The sequence below is a fragment of the Copadichromis virginalis genome, linkage group LG5 (genome assembly GCF_057382275.1).
Source record: "Copadichromis virginalis isolate Kocher_CV1m ecotype Utaka linkage group LG5, C_Virginalis_male_GT1.1, whole genome shotgun sequence".
NCBI lineage: Eukaryota > Metazoa > Chordata > Actinopteri > Cichliformes > Cichlidae > Copadichromis > Copadichromis virginalis.
Window position 1 is genome coordinate 27,308,798 of NC_140622.1, and position 16,976 is coordinate 27,325,773.

Consider the following 16,976-nt stretch of genomic DNA (forward strand, 5'->3'; position numbering starts at 1 on the left):
CCATGATGTTGGAGCTGGTGACTGGAGTCCACTAGAGTAACATGGCAGTGATTCTGGTGTCAAGTTTGAGAATGAGCTTTGTGTATAATATCCTGCTGGAAGCGGCCATCAGAGCACTGGCACACAGTGGTCTATAAAGGGATGGACATCAGGAAGAATACTTGTGTAAGAAGACCCAAGTAGATCAGCAGTTTCTGAAATGTTCAGTGCAGCCCATTTAGCATGACATGTTCAAAGTTCAACCCCAATCTGATGCTCCATTTAAACTTCAGGTGATCTTCTTGATTACATCTACATGTCCAAATTAGGATGTTGCCATGTGACTGAAACCAGTATCTAATCAGACAGCAGCTGAATAAATGTACCTAATAAAATGTTTAAGTGTATATACCCACAAAGACTGAGTGCAACGATCAATCCACACACCACCACCTTAAATATTTCACAAGTACTCAGGATAAAATAAATTTAAAAAGCAACCTCAGTTTCTCATAATTAAAGATCAGATTTACACTGAACATTTAAGGAGATCTTGTAAATACAATCTTTTGCAATCTAAAGTTTACCTTTAAAAAGTTTAAACTTTGACCATTTTAGTAATTTCTAAACTAACAGTTTGTACTGAAATTGTGTTTGAATTACGAGTTCGTGACCCTTAGCCATGTTAAGGTGAACAAAAACAAACATCTCAGACCAGTGTGAAGTACTGCTTCTGAATTAGACTCATAATAAAACAATTATTTTCTGTTTCACAAAAGTACAAGTTACTGCAACCATGTGTCTTGTTAGTGTGGAAAGTTTTACAACTGAACTCTTAGTGGCAGGTGTAAGCATTCAACCACGTAAACATTTAATTGCATTAAAGAGGAAATACAAAAATGTTTAATCAAGATTTTATTTATTAATTCTATTTGTGCTTTTTATAACTTAATAGCACACAAACTGAATCCCAACCACCCTCAAAAAGAAAAATGACTGCGAGCAGTGCTGCCCCCATTAGTGACCAGTAGGATTGGAGAGGATACAGTTCAAAAAAGAAAAAACCCACAAAGGCACAAACAGCTTGCTGCATCCCTCAGAGGCATCTTTAATGCTCCACTTCTAGGGGAAAGGGCCACTATCTATGCCATGAAAGGGAAGATGTATGCGCTAAAATTATGCCAACATTTTTCACCGTGTGACCCTCTCAGTACAATTCGGGTGATGCAAGATTATGTGGCTGCGACGCGACAAAGGAATGCTACTAGCTTTTGCTGACTTTGTCGCAGTTTTCAGTCAAACTGCAAGATTAGTACAGCTCCCCTTTACTAAGAAAAGGGGGGGGTAACAAAACAAAACAAAAAAAACAAAACAAAAACAAAAAACAAACACCTTATCTATATACACTGAGAATAAGATTTTTTCCCATGTCTGTACAATTGGGCCTATACATTATTTACGGTGCAGTCTCGTACAAAAAAATATATTCACTCAGCTGGCAAAACGGATCTCCATCACTTGCCTCTTCAAAAGCAGTAACTTCAATACTGAAGTTAAAGCATGGTTTAGTTACATCATCCTGTTCTGTGCACTGTCTTTCAAATTAAAGTTCACATTTTCACAGTAAACAAGTGGAGATGGACAAAGAGGGGGGGGGAAGAAAGAAAAAAATTCCAGCACAGTGTTTATTTTCTTATGGCCGGAACTCTAATTCATCTACACTTATGACCTTGGCTGGCATAGAGGGGAGTGGCTGCTCTAGTACATCTGATCCAAACCACTTGGCGAGGCCTAGAGGGGGGCTGCCGCCGTGTCGCTGGGAGCCATTCGTCCGGTGGGGGCCTTGGCTCTGTGACTGAGTGCCAGGGACACTGGGATGTACTGCAAGACAAAAGTATTCAATCGACAAGTCTTCAAACAAGATAATTAAATACACCACATTTTAATAACATTTGTGAGGATAATTCTGCCATAGCCACATAGTCCCACTGAATTTGAATATTTGAAATTTTCCTCCACTCACTTGGTCGTTGCTGTTGTTGAAGTTGCTGTTGCATTGCTGCTAACTGCATTTGAGTACTGGCTCTGGAAGGTAGAAGTGGATGCCCAGTTGTACTTAGTGGGTACAGTGGTTGTCCAAGCAGGGCAGGAGGCAAGCCTTGAAGTTGTGCAAGGTCATGTGGCGGAAACATACCTTGAGAGTACAATTAAAGATCAGAAACAATTAGGTTTAATGTTCAGAACACTTTAATACAGTTTTTAGTGTTTTTATAAAGCAAAAGGATTTGAAAGAAAAAAAAAAAAAAAGCCAGCAACCTGCTTGCACAAGAGCAGGTCCTAACTGCTGGGGCTGGATACCCTGTGCCAGCATACGTTGCACCACAGGGTGGAGCTGGGGAGGAGGGCGCACCATAGGTACGTGGGATAGCAGCGGTACTGGGTAGACAGGACGAGGGAAAGATGAGGATGGTCCTTGAGGTACCATGGCAGGTGGATGGTGTCCAGTAGAGCCAGGCCTGAGGCGCTCTTGTTCTTTGCTAGACAACGTCTGTGAGCTGGTCTTTACTCCCCCTGACTGAGCTACATTACCATCCACTGCTTCCAGGTATAGATTTGGGGAGCTGCTGCCTGTAATCATACAACCGAGATCTCAGTGTTACAGGGTATGTGTTCACTCACAGGTATGAAAGTGAAAGTTAAATATCAAACTAGTTCTGGGTACCGTATTTTTCGGCCCATAAGGCGCACCGGATTACTAAGTGAAACAAAACAGTCAGATAACTCAAATTTTACTCGACTCATTCTTCTTGCTTCCTCCACTTCTTTACCATTGATTCATCAATATTGAATTCTCTCGCAGCTGCTCCATTCCCATGTTGTTGCAGTATATTAATGACTAACCTCATAATGTGGATGGATTATCTCAGTTGTTCTGACAGAAATTTACAGCATCCTGCCATGCAATTGCATTTGTCCCCAACCATCAAGAACCCTCATGTTAACTTTTATTGAGTGGAAAAAAAGTTAGCATTCATCCTCCAGCTTCACAGTGTTTATGTTATGCTAACATAGCTATGTCGCTAGCGATCATGTAGCACATCATATACCAGCTAGCCCAACTTCAGTAACCCTACAAATGCTACTGATGTTTAGTTTTCTGTCTTCATTTCAGTCAGAACATGGTACATCATGTTTAGGTGGAAACTAGCGAGCTAACTTCCTGCTAACTTCTAACTTTTAAATTTAATAAAAAAAATTCTGTTTTCATGGATGCCTGGATGTTAAACTTAATTGTTACACCTGGTGAAGCAGCAACACTGATCATTTTACAAAAGGTGAAAGAACAGTTTTTAACTCTCAGTGATGCCGCAGAGTTTTGGACCTAAAGAGGACTTTGTTTTGGGCCCAGATTACTCCGTGAGGCTCCTGACTGGTAGCTGTAACGCTCCGACAATCCATCAAGCAGTCCGGCTTCGTAGCTTACCAAAGTCGTACTAAAACATTTGACAAATTTTTGTGCGCCGTATACCACATAAAATTGGTTCGAGGTAAGTAAGCACAACCAGCATTCATACATAAAGTGCACTGGATTATATGTCGATTTTGAGAAAATTGAAGGATTTTAAGTGCGCCTTCTAGTCCGGAAAATACGGTAAATTAATACTGCACCATCGTGAGAATGTGCTGCTGAGTCGTCCTTTGTCTCTGAGCGATTTGAAGGTTCATCTTTGCTCTTCTCTTTTGTTGCGTACATTTTGCGGATCACAGATGTGGGTGTAAATGAAGGGGACAACTGACATAGGCAGGGGAGGAAGAAAAGAAAGAAGTTAATATTAGCAATAACAACAGGTGCATGAATTAGAAATAAGTCAAAACAACTTTAAAAACAACACTGGGAAGAAGTTTGCAGAGTTACGTTTATGCTTACCATACTGGTGACAGTACTTCCTGGAGAGTTTCTTCCAGCAGGCTGAGAGCCTGGTCCAGGGGAACGATTAAGACGCTGCGGTCTGGACAAAAACCAAACACACTCAGCCATACAAATTCCAACCAACATTATTTATTATCCTTGGAGGCATACATTATATTACCACATATTAAGCCAGTATATTCTTCAGCTTTGTTTATAAAGAAAGTATTTGTTTTGTAAAAAGCAGTCAATAGACTTCAATAAGACACATTAAAGTGCATGTCACTCAATTTGCTGAAATTGACTGATATCATAACCATTTAAAGTCTCTATACTATGTGGTATTTAAACACGATTAAAGCCAAAACAAACCTATTTCGGAAAGACTTGTCTTGTGGTTGTTTGTAGCCAGATTGGAATTGGTGGTGGGCATGGAGAGCAAGATCCTGCTGGAATGCCAGTGCTTCCAAGTCTGCTTGGTTAATAGGAATAGAGAGCGCCCTCATCTGGAAAGACAAGGTAGACCCAACCCAACTCATCAAAAGTCAAAGTTTTAGCTCAAAGGCCTATAAATGTAATTTTTACTCCATGATGCTACTACTATCAATATGACTGTTACAAGCAACATGTATCACAACATATACATTATAATATTTAAACAGTAGTTTACTGAAAGCATATTTAACTATTTACATATGAACCAAACAAACCGCATGAAATCTCATCTCAGTAACCTGTTGCTGTGCAGCAGATCCAGGACTGATTGACCTGTGTATATCAGCAAACTGTTCTGGTAGCATGGGCTGAGGACCAACAGGAAATCCTTTAGGTAGGAGAGGATGAAGAACTGTTTATTGACCAATTTATGTGCTAATCCAATTTAAAGAACTGCATGCCATCATTCTTCCTAGTTCCATGGCACTCCTCAGTAAGCTTACCTGCAGGAGGTTGCAACCGACTATTGAAGTATTCAGGTGAGGGTGCCCTCTGTGGAAAGAGAGGGAGTGAAGGGCCCTTGTGTAGTAGGCCACGTAGAGGTGCAGAAGTCACTGGGGCCTCGGCGCTGCTCAGCAGATTGCCAAACTGCGTCGGGGAGCCACTACGAACTCCCAAGAGCTCCTTTAGAGAGAAAACATTTTCCAATAACTTCTCATTTACTTTATGATTTTGTAGATTTATTGTGAATAGTCAACAGCTAGCCCTGACTGATTGTAGGAACACTTCATTATCCTCAGGACAGCAACCATACCCACCTGGAATATATTTTTTTGTGGCTGTGCAGGTACTTGGGCATCAGGCAGTGTCACTACAGCTTGATCTGCAGTTTGCTGCTTTGTACAGGAGGGAGGAAAATTGGGGTAAATCAAAGTAGAACAAAGTAATCAGTCTGCTACTCTACATTCTGAACTGCAAACAAATTAGCCTTAGTCAAGTCACCGGCAGGGAGGAAAAAGTCAACTGAACGAGATAGACGTGTGCATGCAATTCCACGTCAAAGCGTCCATTCTGCAAGTGAGTAACGCTGTTAGATTCATGTTCCGTTATATTATTCTGACAATTCTTTTGCCCAATTCAAGAAGCTAGTACTTTTGTTTTCTTCACTGACTTGCACAAAGGACAGTTTACAAGATGACATTGCACTGCAAAAAAGGGTATACAAGCTACAACCTCAACAGTTAAGCAAATTTATGCCCATCATTTTCTATCCTAATTTAAAATAAATAAAGAGGGGGGGGGGGTTCTTAAGCTTGCAGGATGCATTGAACAGGGCCCGAGTTCACCTGTTTTACTGCAACATGCAGTAAAAGATAATTATAAATATGTAGAAATACTTACAGTGTTTGTGTTGGTTTTGGGGTGAGGTGGCAGAGTTCCACTTGCCTTCATGCTGCTGACCAGTTTATTAAAGGCTGACATGTCTGTGTCACGTGAGCGCGGACGGGCACTCAACCCGCCAGTTAAAGCCTCTTCTAAATGTTCAGCCATGAAGGGCGTTCCATTTCCTCTCTGGGCAGGTGGCACCTTTCGTCTCTGTGGTTCCGAGTCTAGCCTCATTCCCTTCATTTCTCCCTCCACCTCCTCCAATGAGAGTACAACTCCAGAATTAGCTGGGAACAGATTATACAACAAAATTCAACCTTCTTGTATCAGAGCTCAGTGTTAAAAAGCAAATTACCATTTCATTTAATGGATTTATTAAATTATAAATTGTGTTAAATTAAATTCCACAGTATCCTGCAACAGCTTTCAGTGTGTTACTGCAGACAGAGGTGCAGCTGAATGTTAAAACTCAAAAGCCTGAAATTCAGCTTCTCTCTACATATACCCATTTTTGAAAAACATGATAGCTAACTGCTGAAATCTCCCGAGTTCATCTAGCTATTGTCAAGGATCATCGACGTGTGCACCATGGCATTCAGCACTTGCTTGTTTTTGGCATTCTTTTGCCATACCTACTCAAAGGCAAACGCATGAGCCTGCTGAACTGTGACTGTCACTCGATGAATAGGGAAAAAAAAAAAAAGTTGGTAATAGGATGTGTGTGGTTTGGAACAGAAAAGGTAGACTTAATCCACATGACACTGAGTAGAGCTCAGCTGTGGAAATGGTTTAGTAAACAGACACTCACTGCTGTCCCGAAGCCGAGCCTTATTGGCAGAGAGCGTAGAAAGCAGAGGTTTCAGGTCTACTTTGGCCTTATGCAGCAGCTCCAGGATGTCCACCTTCTCCTTGCATTCAGAAGACTGAATAGGTGCAAAATATGAGGCATTGCCTCGGCTGGGGGACGTGCAACGTGGCTCGAGCCCTTCAGAGAATCAGAAGGGGAATAAGATTTAGGATATTTAACAGCAATCCAGATCATTTCGGGAGCGTAATCTTTGTTTGTACTCAAATAGCATCACATATGATGCAATAGCAGCAGGTCAGGATTTTGATAATATATCCCAAAAGTGGTGTGCAAATGTCAAGGGTACATTTCTAAGATTTCTTTAAATCGTGCAAGCTATCCTGATGATTAAATAACAACTGCTTGGGGCAGACAATACAGCCTCAAAATGATATTTCAAGGAAATCTTTCATATCTGATACTGGGAGAAGGAATACTCAATGTTTAATCAATGCCTGCAGCTTGCAGACAGCAAGCAGCATTTATTAGTACAAACAAAATGAAGGGCAATTTCTATCCTTATCCAAGTGCTATCGTAGGTCCTTCATTTTGACAGACTGTGCAATATGCACAATAAACACATGCTTTAAAAAAACAAAAATAATAAAAAAATAAAAACATTTTATCATTCCTGCTGCACTTTGAATATATACAGTGGGGCAAAAAAGTATTTAGTCAGCCACCGATTGTGCAAGTTCCCCCACTTAAAATGATGACAGAGGTCAGTAATTTGCACCAGAGGTACACTTCAACTGTGAGAGACAGAATGTGGAAGGAGAAAAAAAAAAAAAAAAAAAAAAAAAAAAAAAAAAAAAAAAAAAAAAATCCATGAATTCACATGGTAGGATTTGTAAAGAATTTATTCGTAAATCAGGGTGGAAAATAAGTATTTGGTCACCTCAAACAAGGAAAATCTCTGGCTCTCACAGACCTGTAATGTCTTCTGTAAGAAGCTTTTCTGTCCCCCACTCGTTACCTGTATGAATGGCACCTGTTTGAACTCATCATCTGTATAAAAGACACCTGTCCACAGCCTCAAACAGTCAGACTCCAAACTCCGCCATGGCCAAGACCAAAGAGCTTTCGAAGGACACAAGGAAAAGTATTGTAGACCTGCACCAGACTGGGAAGAGTGAATCTACAATAGGCAAGCAGCTTGGTGTGAAAAAATCAACTGTGGGAGCAATCATCAGAAAATGGAAGACATACAAGACCACTGATAATCTCCCTCGATCTGGGGCTCCACGCAAGAGCTCATCCCGTGGGGTCAAAATGATCATGAGAACGGTGAGCAAAGATCCCAGAACCACACGGGGGGACCTGGTGAATGACCTGCAGAGAGCTGGGACCAAAGTAACAAAGGTCACCATCAGTAACACACTACAACGGCAGGGAATCAAATCCCGCAGTGCCAGACGTGTTCCGCTGCTGAAGCCAGTGCATGTCCAGGCCCGTCTGAAGTTTGCCAGAGAGCACATGGATGATACAGCAGAGGATTGGGAGAATGTCATGTGGTCAGATGAAACCAAAGTAGAACTTTTTGGTATAAACTCAACTCGTCGTGTTTGGAGGAAGAAGAATACTGAGTTGCATCCCAAGAACACCATACCTACTGTGAAGCATGGGGGTGGAAACATCATGCTATGGGGCTGTTTTTCTGCCAAGGGGACAGGACGACTGATCCGTGTTAAGGACAGAATGAATGGGGCCATGTATCGTGAGATTTTGAGCCAAAACCTCCTTCCATCAGTGAGAACTTTGAAGATGAAACGAGGCTGGGTCTTCCAACATGACAATGATCCAAAACACACCGCCCGGGCAACAAAGGAGTGGCTCCGTAAGAAGCATTTGAAAGTCCTGGAGTGGCCTAGCCAGTCTCCAGACCTCAACCCCATAGAAAATCTGTGGCGGGAGTTGAAAGTCCGTGTTGCTCGGCGACAGCCCCAAAACATCACTGCTCTCGAGAAGATCTGCATGGAGGAATGGGCCAAAATACCAGCTACTGTGTGTGCAAACCTGGTAAAGACCTATAGTAAACGTTTGACCTCTGTTATTGCCAACAAAGGTTATGTTACAAAGTATTGAGTTGTATTTTTGTTATTGACCAAATACTTATTTTCCACCCTGATTTACGAATAAATTCTTTACAAATCCTACCATGTGGATTCATGGATTTTTTTTTTTCCCCACATTCTGTCTCTCACAGTTGAAGTTTACCTCTGGTGCAAATTACTGACCTCTGTCATCATTTTAGGTGGGGGAACTTGCACAGTCGGTGGCTGACTAAATACTTTTTTGCCCCACTGTAAAAACTGGTGTGTATAATACCATTTGTACATACAAATTACTCTTATAGTTATTCAACCTCTGCTTTTTATCTTTTGTTATTCTTCATTTTTCTTTTTAATAATTTTCTAATATAAACAATTCAGCTTTTCTTTCACCCTTGTGCTACTGTAACTAGTCAATTTCCCCAGTTTAGGATTAATAAGAGTAGATATATCTAGTGACAAAGCAAAATATACAAAAGACACAGCATAAGTGAAATGTAAGCACAGAAACAGCTTAGGTCATGTTTTTTTCCTAGAAATTTTAATCATGACTTAACATTAACTTAACAGCCTTTCAGCACTTCAGGAAACTGTAAATAGTTTCACACAAAATTTTTTTTTTTTTTTTTTTTTAAATAAACCCATGCTGTTGTAACATTGGTAATAGGTTTTTAAATCAGCTGCTTTAAGCTCAGCTTTTTCCATCACGTAGCCACATTAGTAGTTTCCAACCACCGTTCGTGCTTCCTGTCATACAGAGTCATACAGAGTGCAACTAGTGAACGCTCCAGCGAGTCATTTGTTTAACAAGGGGTTTCACATCCCCACCTGTTAGCACCTTCTCCTTGCATACCTTCATACCCTTGTTTTACTGTGTTAACGTCAGATGTCATGTAAAGACTTGTCTTATCACAGAGGTGACAAGCATGTGCCCTACAACTGCTTTTACAGAAAATAGATTTGATTCAGTGGTCAAGAAATCAAATCACTTACCAGCAAGTTTCTCCAGCTCTTCATGAGGAGTTGACCTCAAGCTGCTGGACCGGCTGCATGGACTCTGGTTACTAGAGAACCACTGGCTGAAACGGCTAGCTGACGCAGGGCCCTCTCCCAAAACATCCTCTATCATCTGTAAGACAGAAATGGGGGGCCTGTGAGACAGACTAGGATACAAAAATCTGCATATTGAAGGGTGCAAGAACAAATGTGCCACTTACGTTTGCAGCGCTTTCCATCGATTTAGCACTAAAAAGGTGCTAGAAGACTGAGGGCAGTGTCACTGAATGCACTGCTTTTTGACCTTGTTCTCATTTACCAGCAAGTATTGAATCTAAAAATGCTAAAAGTAGTTTGCAGTTGGGCTTTTCTAGTTCAAACTAGAAACTGCATCCAAGCTACAATGATGGGCATAAATTTGGATTGTTGATGCCTTTTAAACATCTCATTAACCCCATGCAAAAGCCCAGAGAAGAGAACATTGATAGTGCACCATTCAGTGACATGACTCACCAACTAAAGACCAAATTCAGTGAGGTCAAGCTAGTGCAGCAGAGGTAATCTTGCACTGATACAAAGTATCAATACTTAGTTTTATATGACTAAATGCACAATTTGTGAAATTCAGATTTATTTATTTATTTTAAAAGCCACAAATATCAGGCTTGTAAGAGCCTTGATTGTATCATTTGTTTTTAAGTTGACAGTTATGTCTGGTTCAGGGGTGAGCAAACATGAAAACCTCTACTGTTAAGCTTATCTGGAAAAATTAAGATCACACTGATATTTTAGAAGTTACTAATGACACCCCATCTGTGAGCTTCACACCAATAAGCAAAACAAAACCATAGTGCACCCCAGTACTTACAGAGGCCAGTCCTGGCATGGTCTTCTCTAAATTGAAGAATTCATTGAAGTCGAAGTCACCAGCTGAAGGCTCTGGAAGAACATCAGTGTGGGGAACTTCCTGATCAGCTGTCGGCTGCAAACCCACATCTTGCTCCTCAGGCTGTCCGCCATTACATTCCACTACTGCATACAAGATGTGTGACAATAAAATTAAATACAAGTCACAATTTTAACATGAAAAGTCTTACTGAACTGACTTTCAAAATACTACTAGAAATGCAATAGTCCCTAAAAATGTTAGCAGTATTTCCAACAATGTCTTGACATGCCTTCTTTCAAAGATTCTGTCCGCTTCCTTGAACGCTTAGATTTGCGTTTATCATCTTCCAGGATTTTGTCATCAAATCCAATAAGCTCAATTGTCTCCGACTGGCTGGTGGGACCCCCCGAGAACCACTCTGGCTCCTCTTCTGCATACGAATCATTCCTCCTCCTTTCACTAAACACACGCTTGTCACCAAAATCTCTCTGCAAATGATTACACGGGACAAACAATATCAATTTAGAAATATGGGATGGGACAGTTAAAGAGTAACTGCACAGAAACACTTTTATAAATTTAGTTCAAGTCTTAAGAGAATTGTGTTTTTAGACAGTTTAAAAAAAAAAAACTAAAAAAAAAACGTATCGTGTAAAATAAAGTTCCAAAAAATTTAAGTGCATTCAATATCACATTAGAACTAAATGCAAGGTCATTTGCATCGACTGAAAGCAACAAACACCAACCCTGAATCTTTTATCTTTCAAGTCTCTCTCACGCTCCTTTTCCTTCTCTGCACGAGCTTCTCTCTCAAAGGCACGGGCAGCAATTATGCGTCCACTGCCAATTCTGCGTGTCCCTCCCATACGTAGAGTATCATTTTCTTTGTTTTCCAAGGGGCTGATTGGGCGACGGATATGAGGGGCAGCATTGCCCTGACATCCACCTCCGAAGCTACGTCGCTGTGGGCTCAGTACTACATCCAGGTCATCTTCCTTTAACCGCTCACGGGGATCTAAAAAACAGATTTGGGGGGGGGGGGGGGGGGAATAAAGTTTTTTGGAGTACATAGACTACATGAACAATTCCACTGCAGCAGTTTAGAAATCTTGTGCAAGGCTGGAACTTAAAATCCTAAACATTCATTGATCAGAGCACAGTTAAGTTTCTAGACAACATTGTTATTACAAAACGCAAAGATGAAAGGATAACCATCTACCATCAGTAATAGAGATCGAAAATGTGACATCATTTCGGGGGTAAAATCGCAAAGGATTGTAGGTACAAGTGGCAATTGGTACTAGCGTGCACGGGCTATTACAAGACAACAGTCACAAAGAGATAAACAGAGACACAAAGAATGGCAAGCTGCTGCTGTATTATTTACTGCCATAGCCGGTCGCATGACAGCCACGGGAAGCAGACAGGTAAAGAGATCGTTTTTTTTTTTTATCAGATTCCTTCGTGGAAGAAAAATTGTTCAAGTCATGTTTCCGACTGGGTTAACCTGGGTTATACAGAGTTTAAAGCTGCTACCACAGCAAGATTTGCTCGGTTGACAGAGGGAGCGACATCAAAACAGCCACGAAAAGTCCCGCATATATGTGCCCAAGTGTTGTATTGAAGCAATCAAGTGATGAATAACTGTTTTCCAGTATGTTGTTTTGCAATGATTTTTTTTTTGCTGTGTTGATTTTTTTTTTTTTTTTCCAGCGAAGCAGCTAATAAAGTACAATGGAATACAATTTTGCCTCTTTCTTGTAAGATTCTATAATAAAATGAAACAATAGTGCCAGTTATAAATAAAGACAATAAATTGAATAAATTATGAAACACTTATTTTATTTCTATTGGATCTAAAAATGTTGTGTAATACTACAACCTGAAAAGACAAATAGATTGTGTTGGCCTGTAAACGAGATACAGAAATTTTTTTTAATGACAGCTGTAAAATGAAATAGTCCAAATCAGAAAATAGATACACCAAAGTAAATTGGACCTGGGCTTGTTGCAGGAATCTGAAGTTACTAAACACTTCGTGAGTGTATGCACTCACACTTAAGACATAATTATAAATATGTGCGTGATGAAAGTTGGGCAGCACGCTAACGTCTTTAGTCCACTCTGTATGCGCATATGGTCTCTTTTTTGTCTTTTTGTCAAGTCTATCTTTGTACGGACCTGCCTTGTTCTGCTTCGTTTTGTACATAACTAGGGATTAAAACCACAGAATTAATGATTACTGGAAATGCTAGCGCTTGATGCAGTGTTTTGATTTTGCTGCCACTCGTACCTACAACGCAATGCACGATAGTCACATGGTTTGTCGATCTCCATTTACCTGGGATTCTTCGTTTTAATGGAACTCTGTCATCCATGTAGTCCTTCTTAAAACCTTCCACAGGTGAGCTTCGCTCTGAAGTGGGATATAATGAGGCATGCCATTTCTCAGGGTCCCAGACACCATCACTATTTAAAAACAAACAAACAATAGCCACACAAGACTTAAGTCCATACTTTAAGTCAAATTTCAAATTAAGACAGACAACTACAGCCTCAACTGGGATCCTGTTTAGGAAAAAATAAATAAAGAGTAACAATGAAAAATACAATACACAGGTGAGGCCATCCATTTCAACCTTTATGCTGTGAGCACAGAATACAACCCAAAAGGAGGGTGCAAGAAAATCAGATCTTCAAAATAATAAACTAATTGATACTGTTGCACTAGCAGTGTTTAACTCTGATGACAGACTACTATAAACATTTTTTCCAACAGTTGAGACAAATCACATTTAATCTGAAGTCATTCGTGAACTCTCCCATAAAGACATTACACTTAATGACGAGTTCTGACACTTCAGTATCCATCAATAAAGATGTGATTAGATGACAACTAAAACTGTTTGAAGGGTTTAGCAAGAGTAGCTGCCTAGGCAGAGACCACCCTCACACCTCACCACACTAACGGTTGCAAACATAAGCAGATCTAAAAAATAATGACAAACTGCTCAGTTCAGAAAAGATCTTCGAGGGCAACTCCTAGTAGGCTTTGAAGGGGTGAAGAGGTCTCTCTTTTTTAATGATTAAAAATAAAACCCCAAAAAACAGCTTGACCCACCCTTTAATGAGCCCACTTTTCATATAGTCATAACTAGGGATGGGTATCGTTTAGGTTTTATCCGATACCGGTGCCAAACTGGTACTTTTGAAACGGTGCCGGTGCTCAAACCGGTGCTTAAAGAATGGAGAACACAAAATTGGTCCAAAAACCTCTCATGTTCAGCTGGTTTTTGTAAAAAGATAACAATGTTAGCCTTTTCTGCAGCTATGGGGCATATATGGTATCACTCTTGGCTGGAAGCAGTGCTTAAACAATGGAAAAAACAAACTTTGTCCTAAACCTCTCATGTTTAACTGTTTTCCACTTTTTCTTTGGTCTTTTTAGCCTTTTTGGCCAGGGTGAAGGGAGTATCTGCCATCAAACCTCTCATGTTTAACTGTTTTCCACTTTTTCTTTGGTCTTTTTAGCCTTTTTGGCCAGGGTGAAGGGAGTATCTGCCATCAAACAAGAGGACAGCCGCATGTAGCTATGATGATGTTTGCTAGTTCACCTTACATGCATTAATGTAATAACGTGGTTAGCCTACTCAACGTAAATTACACACGAACAACATGAAGCTACTCACGCAGAGAAGAAGGCTGCTGCTGCATCATCATCAGTTATCATTTCTGCTACACTGGCAGGGCTAGGGGCCAGGACTCTACTCTTCGGGGTTTTGGGGGATGTTGCATAACAGGCAACCCACCCGCAGTAGATGTGCTCGGTGTGAGGTCTCGCAGCAAGCTATCAAATACGGCACATTTCTCGGCTTTTAAAAAAAACGCTATGCGTCGCCAGGTGTTTCATCGGATTTGAGGTGTTACCTCCTTTGACAGTATCACAGTATCAGCTTAAAGCACTTGTTGCAGGCTGCTGAGTTTGCATATTTTGCTGTGAAGTACAGCCAGACTTTTGACCGCTTCGCCTTGGACATTTTTAATCTGTAGCTCTGCTCTAAAAGAACGTACGTTCCTGGGCCCGCCTACTATCCTCGGAAACGTAAAATGATTGGCTAGAAGTGTATCACAGCTCAAGAAAAAAAAAAGCACCGAAATGTGCGCTGCTTTTCGGTCTGGTTACTACCATTTATGTCAGAACCGGTGCCATCATGGCACCGGACACCGGTACCCATCCCTAGTCATAACCACTGTTCCTGGCTCTAACAGCTATGGGACAAAGATACAAGTCTTCTAGCGCAAGCGTTTGTTTAGCTTCTCAAGCAGACATCTGAACAAATCTTTGACTGTTGTTTAAGAATTACCCCAAGGAATTTAAATGAGCTCCGAGCAAGAGACAAGCTGAAAGTACACGTGACTTCCAAAAAGCAGGAGCAAGTCTTCTTGACAGTTAAACCATGTCAATGATTATTACAAACTTTATGCAAATTTTAGTTAAGACCGTGAACATATTTGTGTAGAAACTCCTCTGCTGTACCTTGTTTAATCAAAGTAACTTTTGATTACATACACTTCAGTTCCAGCAAAACATACATTTGAATAACTGTTGGTCTGTGTCAAAAATCAGTATTTCACAGCATAGAGAAATACTAGTACTTTGACTGTTGTTTAAGAATTACCCCAAGGAATTTAAATGAGCTCCGAGCAAGAGACAAGCTGAAAGTACACGTGACTTCCAAAAAGCAGGAGCAAGTCTTCTTGACAGTTAAACCATGTCAATGATTATTACAAACTTTATGCAAATTTTAGTTTCAAGACCGTGAACATATTTGTGTAGAAACTCCTCTGCTGTACCTTGTTTAATCAAAGTAACTTTTGATTACATACACTTCAGTTCCAGCAAATCATACATTTGAATAACTGTTGGTCTGTGTCAAAAATCAGTATTTCACAGCATAGAGAAATACTAGTACTTTTCCTAACTAGAATTCACCCATGCTTTCTCATTTGAGAAGCATAATCTCCTCTCCAGTATTACCCAGTGTGACTTTTACAAATTCATACCTGTCATATTTCTCAGAGAGACATTCAGGCCTTTCATTGGAGATTGGCAGCTCTTTGATTTCCAAAAGCTCCTCCTGCAAATAAATTGATAGTCTAGTTTAATTCACAGCAACATCTAAACTTGATAAACAATGACACAGCTGGCATTTTGTCACCTTAGTGTATCTGTAAGGAGCTGTGGCTGCCAGCTTAGGCTGGTCGACAGCAGCTTCACCATTCTTAGGCTCTACACAGGCATCTTTCTCCATGATGGATTTCAGTCAGTGCAGACAGTGTCTCAGCCACCAATGACTCTACACCTGTGGATGACAAGTTAACATTTACAAGTCAATTATACTCGACTAAGGCCACTAAATACAGTCTTAAAGGCCAATTACTTCAAATGAAAGGACGCATGTTCCGAAGATTTTAAAAAAAAAACAAAAAAAAACAAAAGCACGGCTTCCTTCTGTTGCTGCAAAATATATCAGATGTATTGGCATCTTAAACTAGGCAGCACGAGAAAACAAAATTATAGAACAGTTGTCGTGAAGAAAAACTCATGGAACTTACCTGCACCGGGCAGTTAAAGAACAACCCTAGAGTCTCAGGTTGTTGCTGGCTAATTAGCAATTTAATTGACAGCAGCTGAGAACTGACATGTCATTATATTACAAAGCATTTACGTCAATTTACTAATTGGCTATCGCATTTGAGTTGTAAACGAAGCCGTTTTGCAATGAAAGGATCCAGCGAGTTAAATACATGTAAACATTTTAATACAAAACATTCCCCATCATTTCAGCTTTAGGAAATAAACGCTACTAGTTAGCCAAGAGATTGATACAGGGTTAGCCAAACGATGGTAGCGTCCCACACAGTTAACCATAAGGCGAATTCATGGCACAAAAGTTGTGTAGACAACCGACTTGCAAGTCAAATTTTGGCAAAAGACGGACTTACTCAGTTTGAATGCTGTGGGGAATGCCGGTCGCTAACGGCCGAGCTGATCACGTTAGTTAGCTGGCTAGCCTAGCCTAGCACTTTCAGCTAGCTAACTAGCTGGGGGACTGGGGATAAATGCCCACCCAGCGAGCACAAAATCGTGAGCCGGTAGAGTTGTCGCTGTGATTTCAGGGAGCACACACTATAGAGGGGTAACCTAACACAATAAGACTGGTCCAAAACAACAAATTAAATCACACGGAACCGGTGAAATCTCAAATAATAGTCTTCTCTTTCTCTGTTTTCTAAGTCGTAGCAGAAATTTTCCTCTGATCACCGCTTTAAGAAGGTCCTGGCAAAGATTACGCCGTGACCAGCGCGCCTTTGTAAAAATTAAAATTGGCAGGTGTTCGTTGGCGATAGTTATTTTGAAATCTAAATCAATATATGACAATTAATTTCCCAATAAATTGGTTTATACGTATGTATATAACA

General features: G+C 40.5%; 1 protein-coding gene across 7 annotated transcripts; it reads right to left on the minus strand.

Moving 5' to 3' along the window:
* Nucleotides 1-877: 877 nt before the first annotated feature.
* eif4enif1 (eukaryotic translation initiation factor 4E nuclear import factor 1) lies at nucleotides 878-16,951 on the minus strand. 7 transcript variants are annotated; one of them, XM_085457147.1, is made up of 19 exons: nucleotides 16,500-16,951; nucleotides 15,713-15,856; nucleotides 15,558-15,631; nucleotides 12,835-12,962; nucleotides 11,240-11,508; nucleotides 10,783-10,981; nucleotides 10,473-10,636; nucleotides 9,602-9,737; nucleotides 6,519-6,695; nucleotides 5,771-5,997; nucleotides 5,143-5,217; nucleotides 4,828-5,008; nucleotides 4,600-4,712; nucleotides 4,262-4,395; nucleotides 3,908-3,989; nucleotides 3,649-3,772; nucleotides 2,296-2,607; nucleotides 2,003-2,173; nucleotides 878-1,860 (listed from the first exon to the last, which is right to left on the minus strand). In XM_085457147.1, exons 2-19 carry the CDS (start codon nucleotides 15,803-15,805, stop codon nucleotides 1,673-1,675), a joined length of 2,847 nt encoding a protein of 948 aa, XP_085313273.1. In that variant the 5' UTR covers nucleotides 15,806-15,856; nucleotides 16,500-16,951; the 3' UTR covers nucleotides 878-1,672. The 7 variants fall into 7 exon arrangements, with proteins under 7 accessions (XP_085313273.1, XP_085313272.1, XP_085313270.1 ...); XM_085457146.1 differs by having other exon boundaries at nucleotides 4,624-4,712; nucleotides 5,726-5,997; XM_085457144.1 differs by having other exon boundaries at nucleotides 5,726-5,997.
* Between the last annotated feature and the right edge of the window lie 25 nt (nucleotides 16,952-16,976).

Coding starts and splice junctions, on each gene's coding strand:
- eif4enif1 (XM_085457142.1), bottom strand. CDS start 15,805: ATGGAGAAAGATGCCTGTGTAGAGCCTAAGAATGGTGAAGCTGCTGTC. Junction 3,773..3,907: donor GAAGTACTGTCACCAGTATG/GTAAGCATAAAC, acceptor TGCCTATGTCAG/TTGTCCCCTTCATTTACACC. Junction 1,861..2,002: donor TCAACAACAGCAACGACCAA/GTGAGTGGAGGA, acceptor TTTGTCTTGCAG/TACATCCCAGTGTCCCTGGC.